This window comes from Cetorhinus maximus, chromosome 5 (assembly GCF_964194155.1).
Source record: "Cetorhinus maximus chromosome 5, sCetMax3.hap1.1, whole genome shotgun sequence".
NCBI lineage: Eukaryota > Metazoa > Chordata > Chondrichthyes > Lamniformes > Cetorhinidae > Cetorhinus > Cetorhinus maximus.
Genome location: NC_135883.1, coordinates 73,976,248 through 73,989,889, shown reverse-complemented (window position 1 = coordinate 73,989,889; position 13,642 = coordinate 73,976,248). Strand labels below are relative to the sequence as shown.

The 13,642-nt window shown below is 43.6% G+C and overlaps 2 protein-coding genes and 1 pseudogene across 4 annotated transcripts in view; all 3 read left to right on the top strand.

Moving 5' to 3' along the window:
• The window catches only part of enpp5 (ectonucleotide pyrophosphatase/phosphodiesterase 5), a 526,082-nt gene that overhangs the window by 207,717 nt on the left and 304,723 nt on the right, over positions 1-13,642 (top strand). The window lies entirely within an intron of this gene.
• Positions 1-13,642, top strand: part of LOC144680724 (chloride intracellular channel protein 5-like) — a 158,357-nt gene that overhangs the window by 79,551 nt on the left and 65,164 nt on the right. The window contains exon 1 of one of the 2 annotated variants that reach the window (XM_078542005.1): positions 294-642. The exons of the other annotated variant lie outside the window; for it this stretch is intronic. Coding sequence (XP_078398131.1) covers positions 580-642 — 63 coding nt within the window. The 5' untranslated portion in view covers positions 294-579. Of the gene's footprint in view, positions 1-293; positions 643-13,642 lie in introns of those variants that run through there. 2 annotated transcript variants of the gene reach the window in all.
• LOC144680410 (small ribosomal subunit protein uS14 pseudogene) lies at positions 926-3,200 on the top strand (annotated as a pseudogene).

The window sequence follows — 13,642 nt, the reverse complement described above, 5'->3', positions numbered from 1 at the left end:
CACTTCAAGGATGCATATTAGTTTCTGGCAACGAATGGATGAGGGTGACAATTATCTGTTCATATTGAATAATCGCAGTATTTTTCAGCATGGCAGCATGAATCGGATGTTAACTGGTGAGGTGAAAGCAGCTATCTGCTCAATTGGTCGAAAGAAAATAAATAAAAGGAGATCAGTGGTTGCTGACATAGGTTGGCTCCTCCCTCTGTGTGTAACCCAGCCCCTCTCTTACTGTCACAGACTATTTTTGGCTGCCTTCCTATCTCACTTAGAACATGTACAATTAATAGAAGTCAGCAAAGAGAAGCTCTGCACTGTGAAGGAAAAAGAAACAGGAGGCACTTGTTGCTTTCTCTAAAGACCATTAATCGTGTACAGCAGCCTGGGACTTAAAACACCTGTCTTTGATGAAAGCCTTTTGGACGGCAGGAATATATTGGTGATATTAAGCTTGACTAAATGGTTTTCAGACCTTGCTGGCACTGTCCTGGTGGGGGAATGTGTGAATGGTTTCTTGTGGATTATTGAAGCTCTGAGCTGAAGTACAGCAGGGATCAGAGGACCTAAACCCACTTTGACATGGCTGACTTGGTTCCTGTCAACGGGTTAGACAAGGATCCTGAAATAGAACTGTTTGTTAAGGTAGGATGCTCTTTAAATTAGGTCCTTCTACATGCGAGGCAATTGGGATTTTGTTTGGAGTTGCAAGTTTGCCCAAAGAATGAGAGTTTTGAAGATCCTATAAACTGATATCTCTATATGCTGCACTGTCATATTTGTAGTTGAAACACATTGATGCTTTTAATAAGCTTTTTATGATTGCCTATTTTGGTACAGTAAATGTTTAGTAATATTTGTACAACAGGTGTGTTCATTAAAATGTTCGTTTGAGCTGCTCACGAGTGAATACTGGGAAAAAGAAATGATGTCATATGGTAAATAATCCTCAAAAACAAGAGTCCATTCCACACTCTGTGATAATGATAAATATGACAGCACAAAATGCATCTCTCCAAATGGAGGGAAAGTCCATGGACCATTTATTGTTTTGTAAAAATTAACCTGTTATCCTGTTACCGCAAAATAAAATTGTCACATTTTCAGTGGATAAATAACAATAAATATTTTATTATATATTTAATCAGTTCTATTGGATCAGTTGATAAGTAGCACTGCCTTATGTGTCCAGAAGCACGCTGAGCAGAAAGACCCAAAGTTTAGTCCCCAGTCTCAGCTGAGTTATCTAGCCTCCAATATAAGTGAAATAGACCTTGGAGTCTTAGCAAATTTTGCCCAATATTAATTTACTGCAGAGTGGCAAAACTAAAATCAATTAGAATGTTAAACTATATAGCTAAGGTAGAATACGAATCATCCTGGGACTGTATGACATTCAGATGCAACTTGAATACTGTGTCTGGTTTAGTCAAAGGAGGCATTTAAGCCCTTTGGAGCACAGCCATGTGACTGACTGCTTGCATCATTGTTTTGAAGAAAAATTGTAGAAAACTGAGCTGCAAAGCCTTGAAAGGAACCACATAAAATAACGAACAAGGAACCACATAAAATAACAAACAATAGAAAAAGTAAATCTGGAATATTACTTCAGACTAAATCATGATATTAAGACAAAGGGAAAAGGATTAAAAGGCATGAAATGCAAATCCAGCACTGATGTCGGGAAGCTTTAATTCAAGCAAAGAATAGTCAACAGAGAGGGGGCTTCTGGGCAGAGTAACGGAGGCACAATCCCTGGAATCAATGAACGATCAGTCAGTAGCAGGCATCAAGGAACTGGACCCCAGTGCAATCAGCACCTTCAGAATAAGAGAGAAAAAATGCTAGAACAGGGAAAAAGAAATCAACCTGTTCCATTAAGGTAACAAAATCTCTTCATTAGTCTGACTAAACTCCATGTTTTTTGAGATAAACGGAACCTCGTGTTCAAAGCTCCAACTTCAGACTGCATCGGAAATAATGTAACTCTGCACCTTTGCTTGAAACTGCAATAAGCAACAATTGAAAGAACTTCTAAAACTATTTCATATCGATGTACATGTTGGCTTAAATTCGCCATCCAAGTTGCACTAACTTGAATGAAGTGTGTCAAGCCAGGGTGAGGCTGGAAAGTTAGCCAGAATCTGATGCATCCTCTGCGTTGTTTATAAATCCCTCCCTGCCGTCTTTCTGCTGAGTGCAAGATCTAGACCATTGTATGCATTTAGTGCCAATTGAGACTTGTAGCAATGATTTTTAAACCTATGTATGGGACCCCCTCAAAATGTTAACACCTCCAGTGATTCCCTGTCCTAAATTCCAAATGATAGTGTCTGCTACCAAAGGGAAAACATTATTATAATTTCAGATAGTGTTTTTATTAATTGATTTTAATCTATAAAACAACAAATGCAAAAATCTGAAGGCTTTAGGAATTCGCTACCAGCCCCTTGCAGATTCCATAGGTCTACAAATACCAGTTGGTAAAGTTTGGTTTACTTTGCATTAACCATATCATATGATTCACCATGGATGCACAATTCAGTGTTTAATTTTGCAAGTAAGCGGGTCCAGAGTGCATCCTATTCATACATTTTTGTAAGTAAGTGTAAACCAGCCAGAATGTGAGATTCTGAAAGTACGTTAAACATTAATGAATGTGCAGCTTGGCTCAGACTTTCAAATTTGCAAAAGTCTACCCTAAACACACAAGCCAGATTGTCACCAATGTTAAGAATTTAGCAGGACAGATTCTCCAGGTATTGCATCAGAAAAAAAGTTGAAAATCAGGCAGAGGGGATCACACACTTGATTGTTCAAATTGATGGGCAGAAAATCAGGTGAACCCAATGGAATCCTGCTGCCTCTGGAGCACAAGAGGAAGAAATGATGGTGGAGCTGTTTATTCAGGCGGTCTGAATGAAGGGAAGCTTTCTGATTGCCAGTTGTGCAGCTGTGCAACTTTCTGTGTCTGGCCACCATTGGTCATCAGCTGCTTTACTGGTCCCATCCCAGGAAATTCGGCCAGGGCTCCCGCTCATGCCGAGTCTGTGTGAACTGACACGGCTTGATCCGGAAATATGGCCTCAACATGTGCCACCAGTACTTCAGACAATACGCTAAAGATATCGGCTTCGTCAAGCTGGACTAAATTACAAAAGGAGCAAGACTGCGTTCCCATGCAGTTTAAAATGGAAATGTAGCATGTGCTGAACAACTTTCTATGTCTTCACCTGGAAGAAGCAAACTTGTGGTGCTCCATTCTTGTAAATAAAATTAAATTGTCCTTTGGAAAAAATACAACATAGATGCACATATTTAAACTCTGAAAAGGGCATGCATTTCACCTGGCCACGTTAGCCCCTCTAGTAACATCCATGCACTGCACAGACATGCATGCTCGAGATTTGCACAAAGTCGGAAAATCAGAGCTCGGGTTTCATCCACTTCATTTGCTGTGTTAGCAAGTCCGAGGGTAACGGAAAGCACATCATGGTTAGCTTGAGTAGCCCACAAAAAAAACGGGTTGCCTCACATCCTTTAAAAATTACCTGGATAAGCACTTGGCACGTCATAACATTCAAGGCTATGGGCCAAGTGCTGGTAAATGGGATTAGGTAGGTAGGTCAGGTGTTTCTCACGTGTCAGTGCAGACTCAATGGGCCGAAGGGCCTCTTCTGCACTGTGAGATTCTGGATTGAGCCATATTTGGAGCACATATGAGGGATTTGGCTGCAACACTAGTGCAGATAATGCACCCTGAAAAATTGGGTAATAGTCCTGAGGACTACAACATGCGCGAGGCACTTGGCATGCCTTAGTGTTAGTGATAGTGGAAAGGGGTCTGGGAATGTGCAGTTAAACTGTGCACTAATAGAACCTCAATGTCAGTAGAAATGAGAAAGCCTTTGTGTAATGTGGCTAGAACAACTGAATAGCAGTTCAGTTGCACAACAGTTAAATGGAATATGCATAGAAGGGGTGAGCCCTGCCCCCCTCACCTCCCATTCCAATAAGAAACAAGTCACATATCCTGCTCTCTTGCATGATGCCATGTACCTTGTGACCCTAACTCCCAATACTGATAAACTGGCTGTTGGCTCCAGACCATATTGCCATAGTGTTCCCAATGGATCATGAGACATGCCCAGAGCCAAACAATTTTGTGCTTTTTCTAGCATGGCCAGCTTATATGCATGCAATGGTGGTATGGCATGTTATGGCCATATTATTGGCCTCTCTGCTGGGAGACCACTGCCACTCTTGGGACTGTATCTCAGTAGGCAATGCCACTTTTAGGAGTGGAGAATCTTAGTAGATTGCACTTAGCAATTAGTTCTCAAATTAACATTTAAAAATTCTATCTAACATTTAAAAGGGAAACCAATCTACTTCCTGGGTCTTGTGTAGAATTTGACAGGTGTGTTTATAAAGAAGTTGCTGCAGTTGATGTTGTCCACTAGCAGCTGTACATAAATATAGTTTATATGAAAGCTCTAAATAACCCTTGCAATTAAGCTAAAGTCATTGGTTGACTATGACTTCTTCTTGTCATTAGTGTGAGTCATGGGTGGTCTGAGTGCTGTGAGCAGAGAGACTAGGGCCTTAATATTTTCTCACCTGAAAGAAAGATGTTCCCCGTAATAACTATTGAAGCCCCACTATTCTAAAGCTCTATTTGCATTAAGCTAAGATAGTCTTTGACTCAAAATGATGCTGTGGGTTCTGGTACTTTTCAGTCATGCACTTGCTATCTGGTGCAAAAAATGTGCTCGTGCATGCAGTTCTAATGAACTAATGATATTTCCCATTGTGACTTATACAAGCATAAAACTTAATTGTCAATATTGTTCCTTCTTTAGACTAAGTTCTTTGATCCTGGCTGTGCAAAGTCAAGCATTTGCTTTCCACATTTTGTTTCTAAAATAAACCTGAAAATAATTCACTGCAAAACACAACTACAATGTTACAAGGGAGACCATGTTAAAATCTGGCAACATGCTCCTCCTGTACTTTCAGTACAAGGTGAAACAGAGGATGAAGCAGCTACTGAATAAGCACCACTGTCCAAGACTGTGAGGGTTTGTACTGTAGCAATCCTCCATTGGCATATAGCTATCCGTGACAACAGTGCTGCAAGGGTGAATAACACTCCAGCTCGGTAACCCGAAACACCAATGAATGTTTGGATCAAATGCCAACAGAGGAGGAAAAACTCGTTGGAGCAGCTTCAATTCTGAATTTTGATTGGCAGATTGAACTCCATATGATGAGTGAAACTGAGTTGTTTTCTGTGCATCCTAAATTTTTATGAAACAGCTTTTCCTTCTTGCAGGTCCTCCTGTGTTGGTAGAGTTTAGAGATAGTTAGAGGCCTAATAGCTAGATACAGTACTCGGCTGACACCCGATAGCAGGGAGCTTTCCAGAACAAGGATCAGTTGACATTCAGTCCTAAAATAAACCAGTAGCACTATTCACTGGTGCCATGATGTTGAGATGAACTGAATGTATCAGTTACTGTAGTTTTTCAGTAATGTTTCTACAAGCAACTTGGTAAATGTGACCAATAGAGTAAGCTGGGAAAACTGGAAATTAAAAAAACATAAGTTCTGTGTATTCTGCACCTTCTGATTGAGTGAACACACATCACAATTCGACTTTGCTGTGGTTTTAAATAAAATGTTGGAATATTTTTGATTGCTCTGAGTAAAGTATGAATATAATATTCATTCAGACTCACATCAGAACATCTTAAGACATGATGGTGTAACGGCCAGTCACTCCCTGTGTCAGCAGCAATGTTCTTTGCTATGGTAAGAGTCATCTTGGTGATTTGAAAGTTTTGGTTTCAAAAGTGCAGAGACAAAAAATCAAGATAGTGGAAGTTAAATGTGAGATTGTACGCTAACGAGGAATCCCACTGAGAAGACCTGCTCTTCAATGTGACAATTCAGTCAAGGCTTCAGAATATTCCGTTATAATGAAGATTGCTATTGTAATGGGAAGTGTATTGATTAGCACATTAGGTATCTATAACTTGGATCAAATGCAACAAAAGGTGTGCACAGGGATTAGAATTATGCTGCGATCATTCCAGCACTGCCAGCCACAGCTCACTCGTTTACCTCCCAGCAAACACAGTGAATTTTAAAGCTTCCACTTGAGTTATCACTGCTTGAATGTGTTTTGTTATATCACAGCTTGCTGTCTGAAACTACAACATCACTTCTGTTCATATTTACTTTAAGTTTTTTTTGGCGTAATGTATTCCATGAAGATGGTTGGCTTGATGAGTTGATACTAACTGATTCTACAGAATCTATGAGCGGAATCTTGTTGAGACATCGGGGGTCCCGCCTGCTGGCTGCGAGCTGGTGAGACACCCGCGCTGCCTCTTTTCAGGAAGGCCCACTGAACCACAAGCCAATTAGGCAGTGGCGAGGCCAGTGGTGGGCCTTCCCCTGGAAGCAAGACCCCAGGGGCGGAAGTCCTGCCTACTGAGATTGGCCGGCAGCTCTTGTGCTCAGCAGCGCCATTGTGGAGGAAGTGGCTGCTGCTGGAAAGGCAGGCACCCGAGTCCCAGGATCGTGGAGCAACTCAGGCCACAGGTAAGTAATGTGGGGGCGGGTTATGGGGTAGGGGTCATGGGGTGAAGGGTGAAAGGGGGTCGGCAGCAAGGGCAAGGGTTGGATCTCCAACACCATCCCGATGTGAAGTTGAGGCCACACAGTTATAGCTGTCCTGCACTTAGCATGGCAAGAGGCCTGCCTGCAGCTGGTTTAATACCTTATGGGACTCTTATGTTCAATCTGCACAATTAACTTTAATTTACTCTCAACAAATAAAAATGAATGAATTTGTACTCTCAATAAGTAGCCTGGCTTGGTACATACATTGAAAACTTAGATATGGTGACTAGGAGAGCATCGGAATAGTTGAATCAAGGATGACCAAAGGCATATGAACAGTGATGAACAGGACCTCGGGTCCTTCCAGTCTGTTCCATGCAATTGTGCTGACCTGTGTATCACAAACTATCTATCCTCCATGCCCACTTGGAACCACCTGAGAGACACTAAAAACCCAGGCCAATTTGGGGGGAAACAAATCTGGAAAATTCCACCCTGACTACCTTGGGTGGTTAAAACTAGTCCAGGAGGTCAATTTGGCCTGATAATTCTATGCAGTACTTGTCCCTTTTTTGTAATTTATTAGTTCGGAGGATGTGATGTTGCTGGAAAGACCAGCATTTATTATATCAACCCCTAGTTGCTCACCATGCTGGTGGTGAGTTCCTGCCTTGAACCAATGCAGTCCATGTGTTGTAAAAGAGGAAGCTCCAGGGTTTTGACCCAGCAAAAGTGAAGATGTAGTGATATATTTCCATGTCAGGATGGTGTGTGACTTGGAGAGGAATTTGCTCCGTTGGTGTTCCCACGTGCCTAGTGTCCTTGACATTCTAGAGGTCACGGTTTGGGAAGCGCTGCCAAAGGAGCCTTGGCAAGTGGCTGCAGTGTATCTTATATGTGCCATGGTGTGCCGGTGGTAGAGGGAGTGCATGTTGAAGATGGTGGATGGGATGCCAATCATACGGGCTGCTTTGTCCTGGATGGTGTCAGGCTTCTTGAGTGCAGTTGCAGCTGCACTCATCCAGGCAAATGGAGATTCTTATATCACACTCCTGACATTACCTTGTAGATGGTGAACAGGCTTTGGTGAGTCAGGGGGTAAATCGCTGACCATAGAGTATCCAGCCTCTTATCTCATCTTTTGAACAAAGTGGTCTCAAGAAAGGCATGAATAAGGATTTGAGTGCAAATGGTTGGGGTAGGGGAAGACATGGGTAAGTATAGAAATTTAAGTAAGATCACCTTTGTGATGGAGATAAGGAGTCAGGAGCTCACCTTGCGATCAAATAGAGCACCAAGATTGCAAACAGTGATAAGGGAGCAGAGTTTGTGGTAGGAGCCAAAAGCTGTTTGTTTTTTGGTCTTGCCATTGTTCAGTTGGAGAAAATTGTACCTGATGGGGGATTGACTGTTAAAAAGCAATCAGAGTACAGAGGTAGTGGAGGAGTTGAGAGAGGAGGTAGAGTGATAGGGTTAGCTTCCACATGTACAGCACCATGCCTTCCATTGATGACACCTGGGGTGGGGAGAGGGGGAGGATGAAGAAACAGGGCCACAGATGAATCCATGCAAGCTATGTAAGGTGATTGTACCAGAGCTGGAGGAGAAACCTTTAGTATTGTTGTGGTGTCTTTGATGAACGGACCACAGGAGACTCAGGTACAGGTTATGATCGTTTATTCGAGCAGTTGCAAGGAGGGCACCATCTCAATGCAGCTTCAGACAGTACTCTGCTAAACTATAAGCGTTCATCATATTTATACATTATTGGTCACGTACAAGAACAGTTCCCAGATTTCGATCTTGTCAACATATAGGTTTACATTAAACAGACAAGTCTCTGGTACAAAGGTACGTGCATCATCTGGCCCCACATATACCCAGGCATAGACCTGCCTTCCTATCTAATCTGGGACCATCTGTTCTTCCCCTATCTGTTGAAGAGCACACTCAATCTATGTTATTGCCATTCTCTGATTCCAGTCTAATTCCTCTATTATATTTACATTCTTTTTCGTCCAATATGGCCTTGCTGATGCTCGCAAGCCCTGAAGATGTGCAAGGTTCAGCATTCTCTCTGTCCCAGCCTGAACTTTAAATGTTAACTACTTAACAATTGTGGTTTTGCTTGCTGGGATATTTTAAGTCAAGTCCCTTGACCATTACTGTATTCCTTTATTTCCCCCTAACAGTCTAGATGCTCTGGCTATGATCTGGCTATGGGCAAGAGTGAAACCAAGTAAGAGCAGTGCAGTTGAGCTGGGTAACAGGGAAGGATAATATAGTTGATCATATTTAGGGCAAGAAATTTATTTGCTAGGGTCACGATTGATGGTATGCCAGTGTCTGTCAGATCGAGGTGGGTAAGACAATAAATTGATCTACCCACCTCATCTGCATGATTTCAGGGTAAGATGCTGTGCTGGTTTCCTCTTCTCAGCACTATTGGTGAGCTCTGCACACAGCGGGAGGCACCAGCAGCATGATTTGCTGATCACGTGGTACAGGCAGCCTGCTTTTATTTTAAAAGACAGACTGCTTCTTAAAGGAATGGTGGAAAGAAAGATCGTCAAGTGGAAATTCTTGGAAAATGAATGGCGGGGCGCACAGAGATCCAGCCTGATGGATGTGGCACTGGAGGCATTAGTGGTACAGGTTGACAAGAGGGGAGACACCATTGTTCCTGCAGGGAGCGAGGAGACCCTCGAGGACCACCCTCAGAAGGGAGTGAGAGCAGCTGACTAGGAAGGTCAACTCCTGGTATCTGGGAGCTGAGGGGCTGACAGCAGTGCCACAAGGGATCTAAAGACCTCATACAGGTGTTCAAGGTCAGTGGATGCATCTTCACACAACATTTTCTCCCCTCTACACTCCTGACCTCTCGTGCTGCTCAATTCAATTCACCCCCATCATGCGCTAGCAGCACCCCCTGACACTCGAGACTCGGGCCTAATATCCAGATACTCCACTTCACCGTCAAGCACTTACCAATGCTGCCAACTTCACTGCCACCAGTTACTCAGGTATGACAGGCACATCACTGAAGCACAGTGCAACATACCCACTGACTTTCTGCCCAGACCCTTGCAAAACAATAGACAAAATGGAAGGGAACAGAGCAGAATCAGCAATGGGCAAGGATGCCTGCATCTCCTGGGGCCTACAGAGGAGGTGGCTCTCACCATTATGGTGCCAACAGCGATGGGGCCTGTAGCATCCAGAGTCACTGAGAGCATTGAGGATGACAGAATGTTCTTGCCTTATGTCTTCTCAGCTCCCACCTCACCCTCATCCTGCTGTCTGACGCGATGAGGAACATGCAGATGGTGTGACTATGCTTTTCACCCCTTGCCTCCCCTCCCCAACTTCTCTCACACAACCTTCCTGTGCTGATTTCCTGCTTTCAGACACTCAAGAATTGCTGGCTACCCAGCCACAGCAGCTCCAGGACAAATGGAGAGAGCAACAGTGCAGCACTGATGAAGCGACCTCATTAATTGATCTGATACTTGGAGCCACCGGCCAAATAGTCACACTGCACATACCTTGAAGGTTAGTATTGAATTGGGGTCAGAGAGTATTGAGTCACCCAGGCCTGATTGGGCTGCAGCCAAGCATGTTTCAAAAGAAAAATGCTGTGGATGCTGGAAATCTGACATAAAAACAGGAAACGCTGAAAAGGCTGCTGTCAGGCAGCACCTGTGGAGGGAGGTACAGAGTTAATGTTCAGGTCTGTAATCTTTCATCAGTAAAGGATATTTTGTTTGCCAGTTCCCTGGAGATGAGGCCATAGAGGAGGTTCTGCTGCAGAGGACTTTGATGGGGCGATGTACAGGAGAGTGCTGATCGGTATGTACATCGAGATACTGGGTGCTTGGGCTGTCCTGCTAGACAGCCTCCTGTCACTATCAAGGAGCATGAAGTAGTCTAGCACCATGTTTACAGAGGGCATCATGCAGATCTTGCCCTCGCTACAACTAATGCTCGATCTCCCTGTAGTGCTGCAGACCCAGAGACACTGTCATTGCTGTTGATTAATTGATGCAACATACCTGTTACAGCCTTTATGCGGACAGGCTACCTACTCCTCTGCCATCCCTATGAGAATGCAATAACAAATGCACCAAAACACCTCCAAAACACTCCTGAGCGCTTTCAGACACTTTCCAGTGGAAGAATTGCCGCAAGTTTTACTTACTGTCGTCAGGGTGCCTGGCCAAGGCTTGCATTTAGATGGTGCTTTTCATGACCACCAGATGTCTCAATGCTTTACAGCCAGTGAAGTACTTTTTGAAGTGTAGTTACTGATGTAATGTAGGCAACTTGGTGGACAGTATGCACATAGCATACTCCTACAAACAGCAATGTGATAGTGACCAGACATCTGTTCTATTGATGATAATTGAGGGATATATATTGGTTGGGACATTGGGTATAACTCCCCTGCTCTTCTTTGAAATAGTGCCAAACAGGCAGATGTAGCCTTGGCTTAACACCTCATCTGAAAGACGACGCTTCCAACAAGTGCAGCGCTCCCTCAGTACTGCAGTCAAGTGTCAGCTTTAATTTTTGCACTCAACCCCTGGAGTGGGACTTGGACCCAGAACCGTGTGGCTCAGAGGAGAGAGGGCTAACAACTGAGCCACAGCTGACACTCCAAGTAACACGACTGCACAGCCCATCCTGCTGTTCATATTTCTTCGGTCAAGACTGGACAACACAGGTGGTACCTGGACCTGTTTGTCCAACTTTGTTATCCTGGTGACTCATCAGCTGATCGGGTTCTATGACATCAGAATAGCTCTGTTTCCACGTGCTTGTGTGCATGCAGGCCCTACAGCCATGTGCATCATATCGAGGCCGAATGCTGCACAGGCCCACTGTGTTATCTGCCCCCAGGGATTCGGGTTAAGTCTGCCACTGAAAGCGAATGAATTTCTCACTTTTTAGTTCTGCAGTGAGATCAGAGGGAGATAAAAACAAAAAACTGCGGATGCTGGAAATCCAAAACAAAAACAGAATTACCTGGAAGAACTCAGCAGGTCTGGCAGCATCGGCGGAGAAGAGAAGAGTTGACGTTTCGAGTCCTCAAAGGGTCATGAGGACTCGAAACGTCAACTCTTTTCTTCTCCGCCGATGCTGCCAGATCTGCTGAGTTTTTCCAGGTAATTCTGTTTTTGTGTCGGAGGGAGATAATACAGCTTGGTCAAGTCAGGAGTGACGAAACCATAAGAACCTCTGTATTTGGTGAATACTTAAAAATTGTTAATTTCTTCCAGCCTGTGGTCCAAAGCCCAGTTGTTGCTGAGTTAACTTGATGCACCCAAAGTATATGAAGGACTATGATTGGCAGCTGTATTTATTCAGTGACACCTGTTGAAAATGCACATTTGTGGAAGCCAGATGAAGGCAGAATTCACTTGTCTGTGATTTCTTCCACAGCCAAATACCCTGCAGGCATTACTGTGAGAACTGACACCTGGATACAGGGCGTTTAGCCAAATTACTGTAGGAACCGTGGTGTCCATGGAATTGTACCTGGTTTGGTAATTCATATCTTCAAGAGGGAAGGGGAACAACATTTAATAAATTGCAGTCCAGAAGAGGCTGTGGGTTTGAAAGTAGGTGGGAGGTTAAAAGCTGCAGGAATGCAAGCATGTCAAAAACTTGCTCCAATCCGTCAATGTCCATGTGTAATTCAAGTATATTAGAGTGGTTTGTGTAAACCCCTCAGGAGAGACGGGTTGCTCATTAACATATACAAATCACTCAACTGGAGCAAAATTTCAACATCCTTTCACACAGTATTCCATAATATTTACATTAGAGAAATGGGCCTTTTGGCCCAACAGGTGTATGTCTGTGTTTATGCTCTGCATCAGCCTCCTCTCACTCTATTCATCTAACTCCACCAAAATACCCTATTCTTTTTACACTCGTGTGTTTATCTAGCTTCCCCTTAAATGCATCTATGCTAGCTGTGTCATCTGAGCAGTGAGTTCCACACCATAACCACTCTCTTTTCAATTTAATGTCACATCCATAAGATTTCCTGGGCTTCCTGAAATGCACCTGTGAAAACAAAACGAGAATGCAACAGCAGCTGAGAGGACTGATCAAAACCAGTGGAAAATATTCAGTATTGACTACGACTTTCTTACCTACTAACCAGAAAGGGTTTGTTTTTATTACTTTTGTTGAGAATTTATATTCTATACTTTGGAGGTTTTCTGAATCACATCAGGATGGTGGTGCCTTGGCTGGATTAGATTGGACTTCGAGGAAGAGCAGCACTAGGATCAACAGCAGCCTGCTGTTCAGAGACCTCTTGTTCACAGAGGGGAGCAGCTTGCATGAGGCACGACTTGCAACGCAGTGTGTACAGGCAGAGGCTGAATTTCCTAGGCACATCAGAACAGCAGATGGTGGCAAATATTTGCAGCCTCCAGGAAGAAGATCTGCTTCCTGATGGCCATGCATCATGCATTTCCAGCAGCGGTCAAAGTGGTCACTGCCTGCAACACCAACATCTGCCTGACAAAGCGTAAAATTACCCAGGTTTGTCCTGTCAACAAAAAACAGGACTAATTCGGTCTGGCTAATTACTTCCCTTCAATCTACTCTCAATCATCAGAAAAGCGATGGAAGGGGTGCTCGATAGTGCAGCCATGCGGCACTTACTTGGCAATAATCTGCACAACTTGGGTTTTCCAGGACAACTTGGCTTCAGACTTGATTACAACTTTGGTCCAAACACGGAAAAGAACTGAATTTCAGAGATGATATGAGATGAGAGTTGACACCAAGGCAGCATTTGACTAGCGCAGAATCGAGCAGAAATAGTAAAATTGAAGTTAATAGAATCGAGGGGAAGTCTCACCACTGTTTGGAGTCATTCCTAGCATGAAGGAATATGGTTGTGGTTGTTGGAGGCCAACCATCAAGGGGTGAATTTTATGGTCCCCTCACTGGTGCGTTTCTAGGTGGTGGGAACTCATAAAGTAAAACGTGACCT